We start from the raw sequence: 16,370 nt of genomic DNA on the forward strand, positions 1-16,370 counted from the left end.
TCCCCATTGTACACCAGCCCCATCATCCCCATCTCTCTGTCACTGACCATCACAGCATTGATCACAATGCTGAAATAAAAACCACCATAAAACAACCATTTCATACCAACTTTAACCCAAATTCATTTAATATTCCATATAAAACTCAGCTAATCACCCAATTGTGCATCTTTACCTGGCCCAGTGCCCCTACACAATGCTATTCCAATGGCAGCAGAATGGCTTGTGGACAGCTACTGACCTTCACTGGGCCAGACAGCTGATGGCCTTGGAAGACACCCCCAGGCATTTCTGGGCCAAGTAGGCTGACATTGGGTTTTAACATCTTGGCATGGGCTTGTTGACTGACAGGCAAGTGCATGGGCAGAGGTGGAGAGGTGGGAACACAGATGCTGACATTGAGAGGGGACAGCAGGTTTATGCCCCATGTTGCCTCTGCCACTCTCCTTGGGGCAGCACCTCAGCAGTGCTAGTAACTTGCTGGAGCACAGATTGCTGGACTGCTGGGACACCCTACCAGCCCCTTTGAACACTGCTCTCCAGAGTCATGATGGCAGCAGTCTGAGACTGCAAAGCACCTAGAACATAAGAGATAGGAGCAGGAATAGACCATACGGCTTGTCGATCCTTCTCTGCCATTCAATACAATCATGGAAGATCTTGGGCTTCAACTCCATTTTCCTGCCCACTCCTCATATCCCTTAATTCCCTGAGAGACCAAAAACCTGTCTATCCCAGCCTTAAATGTATTCAACGATGGAGCATCCACAACCCTCTGGGATAGAGTTCCAAAGATTCACAACACTTTGAGTGAAGAAATTTCTCCTCATCTCAGTCCTAAATGATCAGCCCCTTATCCTGAGGCTGTGTCCTATGTTTTAGACTCCCCGACCAGTGAAAACAATCTCTCACTGTCTACTCTGTCAAGCACCTTCAGAATCTTATATGTTTCAATGAGATAACTCTATTCTTCTAAACTCCAGAGAGTATTTGTCCAATTTACTCAGCTTCTCATCATTGGACAAGCCTCTCATGCCAGGGGCCAATCTAGAAAACCTTTGCTGCAAGTAAATTATTTTTTAAGTAGACCAAAATCGTACACAGTACTCCAGGTGCGGTCTCACCAATGTCCTGTACAGTTGTAGCAAGACTTCCCTACTTTTATACTCCATTCCCCTTGCATTAAAAGCCAACATGCCATTTGCCTTCCTAACTGCTCACTGTACCTATGTGTCAATTTTGTGTGTTCCTTGTATGAGTGCACCCAAATCTCCCTGAACATCAACGTTTACCAGCTTCACACATTTTAAAAATATTCTGCTTTTCTATTCTCATTAACAAGGTGGAGAAGCCCACACTTCCCCACTGTAATACTCCACCTGCCATCTTGGTGCCCAGAATTTCATGATATCAGTCTGAGATCTGTGCAAAGCTAGAACTGGACTGCTCCATGTTCCATGACTGGAGCCTTTGTGCCCAGCCTTTCAATGCACCAAGCATTTCAGTGCAATAGAAAAACAAAATGCTGTAAACACTCAGCAGGTCAGGCAGCATCTGTGCAGAGAGAGAGAGAGAGAGAGAGAGTTACCATTTCACATCTGTGGCCTCTCATCAGAACTGAGAAAGGTTAGAAATGGTTTAGAGCAAGTGAAAGGGGGAGGGTGGGAAGAAGAGCTAAAGGGAAGGTCTGTGAGAGGGTGGACAGCAGGGGAGATTAAATGACAAAAGATTTCATGGTTTAGAGCCTAAAGGGAGTGGTAATAGGTATAGTAAAGGAACAAAAGTTGTAACTAGAAGAGGTGTGAATGGTAGGATATACAGTCATCCAAAAACAAAGTAAAAGGATTAAGAAAAACAAGAGAACAAAATGAATCAGCAAAAGAATACAAAACTAAATGGGGGCAGAAGTTATGATCTAAAATTGTTGAACTGTGTTCAGTCTAGAAAGCTGTAAAGTCCCAGTTGAAAGATGAGGTGCTGCTCATTGAGCTTGCATTGGGTTTCATTAGAACACTTACAGCAGGCTGAGGACAGAGAGGTCAGAGTGGGAGCAAAGTGGAAAATTCAAAGGATGGGCGACCAGGAGCTTGGGGTCATGCTTGCGGACTGAAAGCCAATGTACTGCAAAGAGATCACCCAGTCTATGTTTGGTCTCCCCACTGTAAGGAAGAGCACTCATGATCAGTGAATACAGTATACTAAATTGAAAGAAGTACAATTAAACCACTGTTTCACACAGAAGGTGGATCAGAGTCTTGGGTGGTGAGAAGGGAGGAGGTAAAAGGGGAGGTGTTGCATCTCCTCTGCTTGAATGGGAAGGTGCCATGGGAAGGGGAGGGGGTGTTATGGGTGACTGAGGAGTAGACCAGGATGCTGAGGCTGGAACTGTCCCTTTGGAATGCTGACAGGGAAACGGAGGGGAAGATATGTTTGGTGGTGACACCACACTGGAAGTGGTGGAAATGGAGGAGGATGATTCATTAAATATGGGGACTGTTGGGGTGAAAAGTAGGGACAAGGGGAGCCCTATCGTGGTTTTGGGAGGCAGGGGAAGGGCTGAGAACAGAAGCGTGTGAAATAGAATAGACACAATTGAAGGCCCTGTCAACCAGAATGGGGGTGGAATCCTCGGTTGAGTGTAAAGGAAAACACATTGGACGTGCAAGAGTGGAAGTTTGCATCATCTGAATAGGTGCAACAGAGACAGAGAAACTGGGAGAATGGAGCAGAGTCCTTAGAGGAAGCAGGCATGAGGAAGTGTAGTCGACATAGTCCTGAGGGTCAGTGAGTTTATAATGAATATTGGCCAAAAGTCTACCCCCAAAAATGAAGATAGGGAAGTTGGGGAAGGGAAGGCATGGACCACGTGAAGGCAAGAGAAGGGTGGAAATTGGAAACAGTGTTGACATAATTCTCCAGTTCTGGCCAAGAGCAGTAAATGGCATGCATACAGTCATCAGTGTACTGGAAAAAGAAGTGAGAAATGGGGTCTGAGTAGGATAGGAACGAAGAATGTTCCACATAACCCACAATAAGGTAGGCATAGCTAGACCACGTGGGCTCCCAATGCAACTTCTTTTATTTGGAGGAAGGGGGTGGAGTCGAAGGATATGCTGATCAATGTGAGCACAAGATATAGGAGCAGGAGTAGACCATTAAGGCTGTCTGCCATTCAATACAAAAATGGCTGATCTTGGGCTTTAACTCCATTTTCCTGCCCACTTTCCACATCCCTTAATCCCTGAGACCAAATACCTGTATCCCAGCCTTAAATGTATTCAATGATGGAGCATCCAGAACCCTCTGGGGTAGAGAATTCCAAAGATTCACAACTGTTAGAGTGAAGAAATTTCTTCTCATCTCAATCCTAAATGATCAGCCCCTTATCCTGAGACTGTGCCCCCTGCGTTCCAGATTCCCCAGCCAGGGGAAAACAACCTCTCAGTGGCTACCCTATCAAGCCCCTTCAGAATCTTGTAGCTTAAACAAGTTCAGTCAGGCAGAGGAGGTTGATGGTGGATGGGGACTGCTTCAAGGAAGAAACAGAGAACTCTCAGCCTGTCCAGGTGGAGATGGAGGCATTCACATGGTTGCAATCCTTCCATCCACACCTCCTTTAGACACAGCTTTTTAAGTAATACATATTTAAACTCAAAGAAAAGGCATCAAAATAAAAAATGCACCGTATTTTTGATAAAATAAGTTTTCAAGTCACTGATGTAGATATTGGGTCAATAAATGTCTTTCTCCACATAAATCCCCTGCTGGATCCACCACCGAGTTCATAAGCGAGTCGATGAGTTCACACATTTCTCCATCAATCAAGATTGCTCCTATGTTTGATGTGAGTTTACAAATAAAACAGTTACTGTCCTTCAAACAGCTAATAATTTAATAATCAGCTTGATTAAAGGTTCTGTATCTTGGTTAATCTACACGTCAAAGAGCTTGTCTGGATGTTGCAAACAACTGAGCTCCAGTCTCCTTGTAATTTAACAAGGAATAAAACAGCCTTCATCAGTCTTTGTAAAACAGATTTATCCTGTGTCCACTCTTGCGGGTATCAGCCATGTCTCAGCTACAGCGCACTTCCCTCTGAGTCAGGCCTCGTTTCAAATCCCACTCCAGAGACTAGGACCCGTAATCCAAGCTTCATCCTCCCAGTGCAGTACTGAGGGAGAACTGCACTGTCAGAAGTGCCACCTTTAAGGTGACAGGCACAACCAATGCCCCTCCTGCCCTCTCAGGTGGATGTGAAAGATCAGATGGCACTGTTTGAAGGGAGCAGGGGGAAGTTCTCCGTGGTCAACCAATTCCTAAAACACATCGATATAAAAACAAAAAAACTGCGGATGCTGAAAATCCAAAACAAAAACAGAATTACCTGGAAAAACTCAGCAGGTCTGGCAGCATCGGCGGAGAAGAGTTGACGTTTCGAGTCCTCATGACCCTTCAACGGTCAGGGTCATGAGGACTCGAAACGTCAACCCTTCTTCTCCGCCGATGCTGCCAGACCTGCTGAGTTTTTCCAGGTAATTCTGTTTTTGTCCTAAAACACATCTCTGATTGTGGGATCTTGCTGTGTAGGGATGCAAAAGCAAATTACAGGTCAAAAATACCTCATTGGCTATACTAATATAAAAAACAAAATATTGCAGATGTTCGAAATGTGGAATAAAAACTCATTGGCTATACGTTCTGTGACCCCCCACCCAGGTCATGGGAGGGGTTAGAGAACTACAAGTCTTCCTTTCTTTGCACTTTGGAGAGATGGGGTTTTCTTCCAGTTCTCTTTGAGGAGTACAGATACCTGGATCTCCTCACCTGTGCACCACTCCTGCAAGCTGCAATTTCGCTGGTTTTGAAGCTGGGGGAGAGGGTCGAGTTCCTTGGCTGGGGAGTGGTGGGGGGGGGGGGGGTTGACCACAGGGTGGAGTCAAGTACTGGGGGGCTGGGGGGTTGGGGGGGGGGTGTAACGGCAGCAGGCACTGAGACCCAGGATGTCCCAATCATTGCTCCTGAGACCGAGTGGCTGGGCTCAGTGGGAGGTGTCAGGAGGCTCCAGCTGCTTTGGCTCTCTGTTTAATTCCTGTCTGGGCGGAGCTCACACATCATATGATCGGCAGCATTGCGCAACCTGTTGTAGTCGCCGGCCCCAGACTGACACTTCCAGTAATCAGCAACCCCGGCTCGATACAGGCTTTTTTGGGATTTCTCCCGGCTCGGTACAGGCTGCTTTGGGATTTGACTCGGGATTCATATGTTGGCATGGTGAGTGTCATGAATGGGGAAACGGGTTAATTCGGTGTCTGATGCAAGACGGCTCCTGATAGAAGCGAATAGGAAATAAATTGCGATGAACTGAAAATATTTTTAATGAATAAACTGCTTTTATGAAAGACCCATTTCGGCTCCAACATCTGCAACGCTTTAGTCCCTCAACCAATTCCCAGCTCTCTCCCTGTTTGGGACGGGGCATTTCTAATCTTTCACACACCGAGTGACAGTCCCCTCACAGTCAGATCCCGGTCACAGTCAGATCCCAGTCACAGTGCGATCCCGGTCACAGTCAGATCACAGTCAGATCCCGGTCACAGTCAGATCCCGGCTCAGTGCGATCCCGGTCACAGTCAGATCCCGGCTCAGTGCGATCCCGGTCACAGTCAGATCCCGGCTCAGTGCGATCCCGGTCACAGTCAGATCCCAGCAGTTCCGGGTTCCGCTACTGTGTTGTCTCCCTCCCCAATAACAGGCTCTGGTCTCCCTCCCCAATACCAGGCTCTGGTCTCCCTCCCCAATAATAGGCTCTGGTCTCCCTCCCCAATAACAGGCTGTGGGCTCCACAGGGTGAGCAGCCGCCTGCACTTTGAGCTTTATTAGGGAATGAACGCAGAGGGACTGGGAGCCTGGAGACCAGAGTTTGGTTGCTTTGCCTCCCCCTTCCCCCCTGACCGGGGTGGGGGGGAGCTGATTCCTGGGCTTTGTGCCCTCTGCTGACATGTCTGCTGCTGTCCCTCAGTTCCCTGAACATGTTCAGGCAAAACTCAAACTTGCTGATGACTCACTTCCCCTGTCACAGAGTACATGCACCTGTCACCAGCTCCTCATCAACTTCAGGACCATTTCCCTCCACTCACTCCACTCCCCCTCCTCCCTCCACTCCCACCCCCTCACTCCACTCCCCCCTCACTCCACCACCCACTCAGTTGTCCCTCAGCCCCTGGTTATATTTGTGCTGCTCTCTGAAAGAAATCTGCAGAGTTTTCACGAGGTTCCTTATTCACTTCAGGCCCTTCACCTGTAATGGTCTGAAAGGATTGCAGAGAACAAGTCAGGACATGCCCAGAGAAGAAGGGCTTGTGGTCAGCGTGGACTTCACACTCAGATTATTGACCGAGAGAACTTGGTGTTCATCATTTCATGGGGATAGGGTAGGAACAGAATGAGATTGGGAAGGGGCAGTCCTGGATTGGGACAGTGCTGGAATGGGGATGGGAAGAACTGTACACTGACCATTCCCTCTGCTGATTCCTCACCCCTCACTCTCTCTCTGCTATTCCTAATTCATTGTAAACCTACTCTTTTTAAATTGGAGTCCAGCAATGATAAAATGCAGAGTTCCTGTTGGAACATACCTAAATGGATCATACTGAGTTCTATTGAGCAGCACTTGGGATGATACAGGGTGTGGCTCTGATTTCATTGTCCTGCCATTTTCTCAAACTCATTTACTTAATTGGATGTCGCCAACTGCAATTTTGCCACTTGCTCTTTTGCTGTCTCCATCCACCCATTGATTAATGCCTCTCTATCGGTCTGTCTGCATCTCTCGCTATCTCTTAATCTGTGTCTCTTAATTTCCTTCTTTCTCTCCTTCCTTTCCTTCTCTCTCTCTCTCTCTCTCTCTCTCTCTGATGTCTCCCTCTCTCTGATATTTCTCTCTCTCTCTCTCTCTGATGTCTCCCTCTCTCTGATATTTCTCTCTCTCTCTCTCTCTCTGATGTCTCCCTCTCTCTGATATTTCTCTCTCTCTCTCTCTCTGATATTTCTCTCTCTCTCTCTCTCTGATATTTCTCTCTCTCTCTCTCTCTGATATTTCTCTCTCTCTCTCTGATATTTCTCTCTCTCTCTCTGATATCTCTCTCTCTCTCTCTCTGATATCTCTCTCTCTCTCTCTCTGATATCTCTCTCTCTCTCTCTCTGATATTTCTCTCTCTCTCTGATATTTCTCTCTCTCTCTGATATTTCTCTCTCTCTCTCTCTCTGATATTTCCCTCTCTCTCTCTCTCTGATATTTCTCTCTCTCTCTCTCTGATATTTCTCTCTCTCTCTCTCTCTCTGATATTTCTCTCTCTCTCTCTGATATTTCTCTCTCTCTCTCTGATATTTCTCTCTCTCTCTCTGATATTTCTCTCTCTCTCTCTCTGATATTTCTCTCTCTCTCTCTCTGATATTTCTCTCTCTCTCTCTCTGATATTTCTCTCTCTCTCTCTCTGATATTTCTCTCTCTCTCTCTCTGATATTTCTCTCTCTCTCTCTCTGATATTTCTCTCTCTCTCTTTCTGATATTTCTCTCTCTCTCTTTCTGATATTTCTCTCTCTCTCTCTGATATTTCTCTCTCTCTCTCTCTCTCTGATATTTCTCTCTCTCTCTCTCTCTGATATTTCTCTCTCTCTCTCTCTCTCTCTCTCTCTGATATTTCTCTCTCTCTCTCTCTCTCTGATATTTCTCTCTCTCTCTCTCTCTCTGATATTTCTCTCTCTCTCTCTCTGATATTTCTCTCTTTCTCTCTCTGATATTTCTCTCTCTCTCTCTCTCTCTGATATTTCTCTCTCTCTCTCTCTCTGATATTTCTCTCTCTCTCTCTCTCTGATATTTCTCTCTCTCTCTCTCTCTGATATTTCTCTCTCTCTCTCTCTCTCTCTCTCTGATATTTCTCTCTCTCTCTCTCTCTCTCTCTGATATTTCTCTCTCTGTCTCTCTCTCTGATATTTCTCTCTCTCTCTCTCTCTGATATTTCTCTCTCTCTCTCTGATATTTCTCTCTCTCTCTCTGATATTTCTCTCTCTCTCTCTCTGATATTTCTCTCTCTCTCTCTGATATTTCTCTCTCTCTCTCTGATATTTCTCTCTCTCTCTCTGATATTTCTCTCTCTCTCTCTGATATTTCTCTCTCTCTCTCTGATATTTCTCTCTCTCTCTCTCTGATATTTCTCTCTCTCTCTCTCTGATATTTCTCTCTCTCTCTGATATTTCTCTCTCTCTCTGATATTTCTCTCTCTCTCTCTCTGATATTTCTCTCTCTCTCTTTCTGATATTTCTCTCTCTCTCTTTCTGATATTTCTCTCTCTCTTTCTGATATTTCTCTCTCTCTCTCTGATATTTCTCTCTCTCTCTCTCTCTGATATTTCTCTCTCTCTCTCTCTGATATTTCTCTCTCTCTCTCTCTCTCTGATATTTCTCTCTCTCTCTCTCTCTCTGATATTTTTCTCTCTCTCTCTCTCTCTGATATTTCTCTCTCTCTCTCTCTCTGATATTTCTCTCTCTCTCTCTCTCTGATATTTCTCTCTCTCTCTCTCTGATATTTCTCTCTCTCTCTCTCTGATATTTCTCTCTCTCTCTCTCTGATATTTCTCTCTCTCTCTCTCTCTCTCTGATATTTCTCTCTCTCTCTCTCTCTCTGATATTTCTCTCTCTCTCTCTCTCTCTCTCTCTGATATTTCTCTCTCTCTCTCTTTCTCTGATATTTCTCTCTCTCTCTCTCTCTGATATTTCTCTCTCTCTCTCTGATATTTCTCTCTCTCTCTCTGATATTTCTCTCTATCTCTCTCTGATATTTCTCTCTCTCTCTCTCTGATATTTCTCTCTCTCTCTCTCTCTGATATTTCTCTCTCTCTCTCTCTCTGATATTTCTCTCTCTCTCTCTCTGATATTTCTCTCTCTCTCTCTGATATTTCTCTCTCTCTCTCTGATATTTCTCTCTCTCTCTCTGATATTTCTCTCTCTCTCTCTGATATTTCTCTCTCTCTCTCTGATATTTCTCTCTCTCTCTCTGATATTTCTCTCTCTCTCTGATATTTCTCTCTCTCTCTGATATTTCTCTCTCTGATATTTCTCTCTCTGATATTTCTCTCTCTGATATTTCTCTCTCTCTCTCTGATATTTCTCTCTCTCTCTCTGATATTTCTCTCTCTCTCTCTGATATTTCTCTCTCTCTCTCTGATATTTCTCTCTCTCTCTCTGATATTTCTCTCTCTCTCTCTGATATTTCTCTCTCTCTCTCTGATATTTCTCTCTCTCTCTCTGATATTTCTCTCTCTCTCTCTGATATTTCTCTCTCTCTCTGATATTTCTCTCTCTCTCTCTGATATTTCTCTCTCTCTCTCTCTGATATTTCTCTCTCTCTCTCTGATATTTCTCTCTCTCTCTCTGATATTTCTCTCTCTCTCTCTGATATTTCTCTCTCTCTCTCTGATATTTCTCTCTCTCTCTCTGATATTTCTCTCTCTCTCTCTGATATTTCTCTCTCTCTCTCTGATATTTCTCTCTCTCTCTCTGATATTTCTCTCTCTCTCTCTGATATTTCTCTCTCTCTCTCTGATATTTCTCTCTCTCTCTCTGATATTTCTCTCTCTCTCTCTGATATTTCTCTCTCTCTCTCTGATATTTCTCTCTCTCTCTCTGATATTTCTCTCTCACTCTCCGATATTTCTCTCTCTCTCTCTCTGATATTTCTCTCTCTCTCTCTATTTCTCTCTCTCTCTCTGATATTTCTCTCTCTCTCTCTGATATTTCTCTCTCTCTGATATTTCTCTCTCTCTCTCTGATATTTCTCTCTCTCTCTCTGATATTTCTCTCTCTCTCTCTGATATTTCTCTCTCTCTCTCTGATGTTTCTCTCTCTCTCTGATGTTTCTCTCTCTCTCTGATATTTCTCTCTGATATTTCTCTCTCTCTCTCTGATATTTCTCTCTCTCTCTCTGATATTTCTCTCTCTCTCTCTGATATTTCTCTCTCTCTCTCTGATATTTCTCTCTCTCTCTCTGATATTTCTCTCTCTCTGTCTGATATTTCTCTCTCTCTCTCTGATATTTCTCTCTCTCTCTCTCTGATATTTCTCTCTCTCTCTCTCTCTCTGATATTTCTCTCTCTCTCTCTCTCTGATATTTCTCTCTCTCTCTCTCTCTGATATTTCTCTCTCTCTCTCTCTCTCTCTGATATTTCACTCTCTCTGATATTTCTCTCTCTCTCTCTCTCTGATATTTCTCTCTCTCTCTCTGATATTTCTCTCTCTCTCTCTGATATTTCTCTCTCTCTCTCTGATATTTCTCTCTCTCTCTCTGATATTTCTCTCTCTCTCTCTGATATTTCTCTCTCTCTCTCTGATATTTCTGTCTCTCTCACTCTCTCTGATATTTCTCTCTCTCTCTCTCTGATATTTCTCTCTCTCTGTCTGATATTTCTCTCTCTCTGTCTGATATTTCTCTCTCTCTCTCTCTGATATTTCTCTCTCTCTCTCACTGATATTTCTCTCTCTCTCTCTCTGATATTTCTCTCTCTCTCTCTGATATTTCTCTCTCTCTCTCTCTGATATTTCTCTCTCTCTCTCTCTGATATTTCTCTCTCTCTCTCTCTGATATTTCTCTCTCTCTCTCTCTGATATTTCTCTCTCTCTCTCTCTGATATTTCTCTCTCTCTCTCTCTCTGATATTTCTCTCTCTCTCTGATATTTCTCTCTCTCTCTCTCTCTGATATTTCTCTCTCTCTCTCTCTCTGATATTTCTCTCTCTCTCTCTCTGATATTTCTCTCTCTCTCTCTGATATTTCTCTCTCTCTCTCTCTGATATTTCTCTCTCTCTCTCTGATATTTCTCTCTCTCTCTCTCTCTGATATTTCTCTCTCTCTCTCTGATATTTCTCTCTCTCTCTCTGATATTTCTCTCTCTCTCTCTGATATTTCTCTCTCTCTCTCTCTGATATTTCTCTCTCTCTCTCTCTGATATTTCTCTCTCTCTCTCTCTGATATTTTTCTCTCTCTCTCTCTGATATTTTTCTCTCTCTCTCTGATATTTCTCTCTCTCTCTCTGATATTTTTCTCTCTCTCTCTGATATTTTTCTCTCTCTCTCTGATATTTCTCTCTCTCTCTCTCTGATATTTCTCTCTCTCCCTCTCTCTGATATTTCTCTCTCTCTCTCTCTGATACTTCTCTCTCTCTCTCTCTGATATTTCTCTCTCTCTCTCTCTCTCTGATATTTCTCTCTCTCTCTCTCTGATATTTCTCTCTCTCTCTCTCTGATATTTCTCTCTGTCTCTCTCTGATATTTCTCTCTCTCTCTCTCTGATATTTCTCTCTCTCTCTCTCTGATATTTCTCTCTCTCTCTCTCTGATATTTCTCTCTCTCTCTCTCTGATATTTCTCTCTCTCTCTCTCTGATATTTCTCTCTCTCTCTCTCTGATATTTCTCTCTCTCTCTCTCTGATATTTCTCTCTCTCTCTCTCTGATATTTCTCTCTCTCTCTCTCTGATATTTCTCTCTCTCTCTCTCTGATATTTCTCTCTCTCTCTCTCTGATATTTTTCTCTATCTCTCTCTGATATTTCTCTCTCTCTCTCTGATATTTCTCTCTCTCTCTCTGATATTTCTCTCTCTCTCTCTGATATTTCTCTCTCTCTCTCTGATATTTCTCTCTCTCTCTGATATTTCTCTCTCTCTCTCTGATATTTCTCTCTCTCTCTCTGATATTTCTCTCTCTCTCTCTGATATTTCTTTCTCTCTCTCTGATATTTCTCTCTCTCTCTCTGATATTTCTCTCTCACTCTCTGATATTTCTCTCTCTCTCTCTGATATTTCTCTCTCTCTCTCTGATATTTCTCTCTCTCTCTCTGATATTTCTCTCTCTCTCTCTGATATTTCTCTCTCTCTCTCTCTGATATTTCTCTCTCTCTCTCTGATATTTCTCTCTCTCTCTCTGATATTTCTCTCTCTCTCTCTCTGATATTTCTCTCTCTCTCTCTCTGATATTTCACTCTCTCTCTCTCTGATATTTCTCTCTCTCTCTCTGATATTTCTCTCTCTCTCTCTGATATTTCTCTCTCTCTCTCTCTGATATTTCTCTCTCTCTCTCTCTGATATTTCTCTCTCTCTCTCTCTGATATTTCTCTCTCTCTCTCTCTGATATTTCTCTCTCTCTCTCTCTGATATTTCTCTCTCTCTCTCTCTGATATTTCTCTCTCTCTCTCTCTCTGATATTTCTCTCTCTCTCTCTCTCTGATATTTCTCTCTCTCTCTGATATTTCTCTCTCTCTCTCTCTGATATTTCTCTCTCTCTCTCTCTGATATTTCTCTCTCTCTCTCTCTGATATTTCTCTCTCTCTCTCTCTGATATTTCTCTCTCTCTCTCTGATATTTCTCTCTCTCTCTCTGATATTTCTCTCTCTCTCTCTCTGATATTTCTCTCTCTCTCTCTCTCTGATATTTCTCTCTCTCTCTCTCTCTGATATTTCTCTCTCTCTCTCTCTCTGATATTTCTCTCTCTCTCTCTCTGATATTTCTCTCTCTCTCTCTCTGATATTTCTCTCTCTCTCTCTCTGATATTTCTCTCTCTCTCTCTCTGATATTTCTCTCTCTCTCTCTCTGATATTTCTCTCTCTCTCTCTCTGATATTTCTCTCTCTCTCTCTCTGATATTTCTCTCTCTCTCTCTCTGATATTTCTCTCTCTCTCTCTCTCTCTCTGATATTTCTCTCTCTCTCTCTCTCTCTGATATTTCTCTCTCTCTCTCTCTCTCTCTCTGATATTTCTCTCTCTCTCTCTCTCTCTCTGATATTTCTCTCTCTCTCTCTGATATTTCTCTCTCTCTCTGATATTTCTCTCTCTCTCTGATATTTCTCTCTCTCTCTGATATTTCTCTCTCTCTCTCTGATATTTCTCTCTCTCTGATATTTCTCTCTCTCGCTCTGATATTTCTCTCTCTCTCTCTGATATTTCTCTCTCTCTCTCTGATATTTCTCTCTCTCTCTCTGATATTTCTCTCTCTCTCTGATATTTCTCTCTCTCTCTGATATTTCTCTCTCTCTCTCTGATATTTCTCTCTCTCTCTCTGATATTTCTCTCTCTCTCTCTGATATTTCTCTCTCTCTCTCTGATATTTCTCTCTCTCTCTCTGATATTTCTCTCTCTCTCTCTGATATTTCTCTCTCTCTCTCTGATATTTCTCTCTCTCTCTCTGATATTTCTCTCTCTCTCTCTGATATTTCTCTCTCACTCTCTGATATTTCTCTCTCACTCTCTGATATTTCTCTCTCACTCTCTGATATTTCTCTCTCTCTCTCTGATATTTCTCTCTGTCTCTCTCTCTCTCTCTCTCTCTCTCTCTGATATTTCTCTCTCTCTCTCTCTCTCTGATATTTCTCTCTCTCTCTCTCTGCCTGATGTTTCTCTCTCTCTCTCCCTGATGTGTGTGTCTCTCTCTCTCTCTCTCCCTGATGTGTGTGTGTCTCTCTCTCTCTCTCTCCCCCTGAGGTGTGTGTGTCTCTCTCTCTCTCCCTGAGGTGTGTGTGTGTCTCTCTCTCTCTCTCCCTGAGGTGTGTGTGTCTCTCTCTCTCTCTCCCTGATGTGTGTGTGTCTCTCTCTCTCTCTCTCTCCCTGATGTGTGTGTGTCTCTCTCTCTCTCTCCCCCTGATGTGTGTGTGTGTCTCTCTCTCTCCCTGATGTGTGTGTGTGTCTCTCTCTCTCCCTGATGTGTGTGTGTGTCTCTCTCTCTCTCTCCCTGATGTGTGTGTGTGTCTGTCTCTCTCTCTCTCTCCCTGATGTGTGTGTGTGTCTCTCTCTCTCTCTCTCCCCCTGATGTGTGTGTCTCTCTCTCTCTCTCCCTGATGTGTGTCTCTCTCTCTCTCTCTCTCCCTGAGGTGTGTGTGTCTCTCTCTCTCTCTCCCTGAGGTGTGTGTGTCTCTCTCTCTCTCTCCCTGAGGTGTGTGTGTCTCTCTCTCTCTCTCCCTGAGGTGTGTGTGTCTCTCTCTCTCTCTCCCTGAGGTGTGTGTCTCTCTCTCTCTCTCCCTGAGGTGTGTGTCTCTCTCTCTCTCTCCCTGAGGTGTGTGTGTCTCTCTCTCTCTCTCCCTGAGGTGTGTGTCTCTCTCTCTCTCTCTCCCTGAGGTGTGTGTGTGTCTCTCTCTCTCTCTCCCTGAGGTGTGTGTGTGTCTCTCTCTCTCTCTCCCTGAGGTGTGTGTGTCTCTCTCTCTCTCTCTCCCTGAGGTGTGTGTGCCTCTCTCTCTCTCTCCCCCTGAGGTGTGTGTGTCTCTCTCTCTCTCTCTCCCTGAGGTGTGTGTGTCTCTCTCTCTCTCTCCCTGAGGTGTGTGTGTCTCTCTCTCTCTCTCCCTGAGGTGTGTGTGTCTCTCTCTCTCTCTCCCTGATGTGTGTGTGTCTCTCTCTCTCTCTCTCTCCCTGATGTGTGTGTGTGTCTCTCTCTCTCCCTGATGTGTGTGTGTGTCTCTCTCTCTCTCTCCCTGATGTGTGTGTGTCTCTCTCTCTCCCTGATGTGTGTGTGTCTCTCTCTCTCCCTGATGTGTGTGTGTGTCTCTCTCTCTCTCTCTCCCTGATGTGTGTGTGTGTCTCTCTCTCTCTCTCTCTCCCTGATGTGTCTCTCTCTCTCTCTCTCTCTCCCTGATGTGTGTCTCTCTCTCTCTCTCTCTCCCTGATGTGTGTCTCTCTCTCTCTCTCTCTCCTTGATGTGTGTCTCTCTCTCTCTCTCTCTCTCCCTGATGTGTGTCTCTCTCTCTCTCTCCCTGATGTGTGTGTGTCACTCTCTCTCTCTCTCCCTGATGTGTGTGTGTCACTCTCTCTCTCTCTCCCTGATGTGTGTGTGTCACTCTCTCTCTCTCTCTCTCCCTGATGTGTGTGTGTCACTCTCTCTCTCTCTCTCTCCCTGATGTGTGTGTGTCACTCTCTCTCTCTCTCTCTCTCTCTCTCCCTGATGTGTGTGTGTCACTCTCTCTCTCTCTCCCTGATGTGTGTGTGTCTCTCTCTCTCTCTCCCTGATGTGTGTCTCTCTCTCTCTCTCTCTCTCTCTCCCTGATGTGTGTCTCTCTCTCTCTCTCTCTCTCTCCCTGATGTGTGTCTCTCTCTCTCTCTCTCTCTCTCCCTGATGTGTGTCTCTCTCTCTCTCTCTCTCCCTGATGTGTCTCTCTCTCTCTCTCTCTCTCTCCCTGATGTGTGTCTCTCTCTCTCTCTCTCTCCCTGAGGTGTGTGTGTCTCTCTCTCTCTCCCTGAGGTGTGTGTGTCTCTCTCTCTCTCCCTGAGGTGTGTGTGTCTCTCTCTCTCCCTGAGGTGTGTGTCTCTCTCTCTCTCCCTGAGGTGTGTGTCTCTCTCTCTCTCCCTGAGGTGTGTGTCTCTCTCTCTCTCTCCCTGAGGTGTGTGTCTCTCTCTGTCTCTCCCTGAGGTGTGTGTCTCTCTCTCTCTCTCCCTGAGGTGTGTGTCTCTCTCTCTCTCTCTCCCTGAGGTGTGTGTGTCTCTCTCTCTCTCTCCCTGAGGGGTGTGTCTCTCTCTCTCTCTCCCTGAGGGGTGTGTCTCTCTCTCTCTCTCCCTGAGGGGTGTGTCTCTCTCTCTCTCTCCCTGAGGGGTGTGTCTCTCTCTCTCTCTCCCTGAGGGGTGTGTCTCTCTCTCTCTCTCCCTGAGGGGTGTGTCTCTCTCTCTCTCTCCCTGAGGGGTGTCTCTCTCTCTCTCTCTCCCTGAGGGGTGTCTCTCTCTCTCTCTCTCCCTGAGGGGTGTCTCTCTCTCTCTCTCTCCCTGAGGGGTGTGTCTCTCTCTCTCTCTCCCTGAGGGGTGTGTCTCTCTCTCTCTCTCTCCCTGAGGGGTGTGTCTCTCTCTCTCTCTCTCCCTGAGGTGTGTGTCTCTCTCTCTCTCTCCCTGAGGGGTGTGTCTCTCTCTCTCTCTCCCTGAGGTGTGTGTCTCTCTCTCTCTCTCTCCCTGAGGTGTGTGTCTCTCTCTCTCTCTCTCCCTGAGGTGTGTGTCTCTCTCCCTCTCTTCCTGAGGTGTGTGTGTCTCTCTCTCTCTCTCCTTGAGGTGTGTGTGTCTCTCTCTCTCTCTCCTTGAGGTGTGTGTGTCTCTCTCTCTCTCTCCCTGAGGTGTGTGTGTCTCTCTCTCTCTCTCCCTGATGTGTGTGTGTCTCTCTCTCTCTCTCCCTGAGGTGTGTGTGTCTCTCTCTCTCTCTCCCTGAGGTGTGTGTGTCTCTCTCTCTATCTCTCCCTGAGGTGTGTGTGTGTCTCTCTCTCTCTCCCTGAGGTGTGTGTGTCTCTCTCTCTCTCTCCCTGAGGTGTGTGTGTCTCTCTCTCTCTCTCCCTGAGGTGTGTGTGTCTCTCTCTCTCTCTCCCTGAGGTG

The 16,370-nt window shown here is 45.1% G+C and overlaps 1 protein-coding gene across 1 annotated transcript in view; it reads left to right on the plus strand.

Moving 5' to 3' along the window:
• The first annotated feature begins 5,145 nt into the window (after positions 1-5,145).
• The window catches only part of LOC121282339 (cyclin-dependent kinase inhibitor 1-like), a 33,168-nt gene continuing 21,943 nt past the window's right edge, over positions 5,146-16,370 (plus strand). Inside the window, exon 1 of the mRNA XM_041196035.1 lies at positions 5,146-5,271. Coding sequence (XP_041051969.1) covers positions 5,269-5,271 — 3 coding nt within the window. The 5' untranslated portion in view covers positions 5,146-5,268. The remainder of the gene's footprint in view (positions 5,272-16,370) is intronic.

Source organism: Carcharodon carcharias, chromosome 9 (genome assembly GCF_017639515.1).
Source record: "Carcharodon carcharias isolate sCarCar2 chromosome 9, sCarCar2.pri, whole genome shotgun sequence".
Lineage (NCBI taxonomy): Eukaryota > Metazoa > Chordata > Chondrichthyes > Lamniformes > Lamnidae > Carcharodon > Carcharodon carcharias.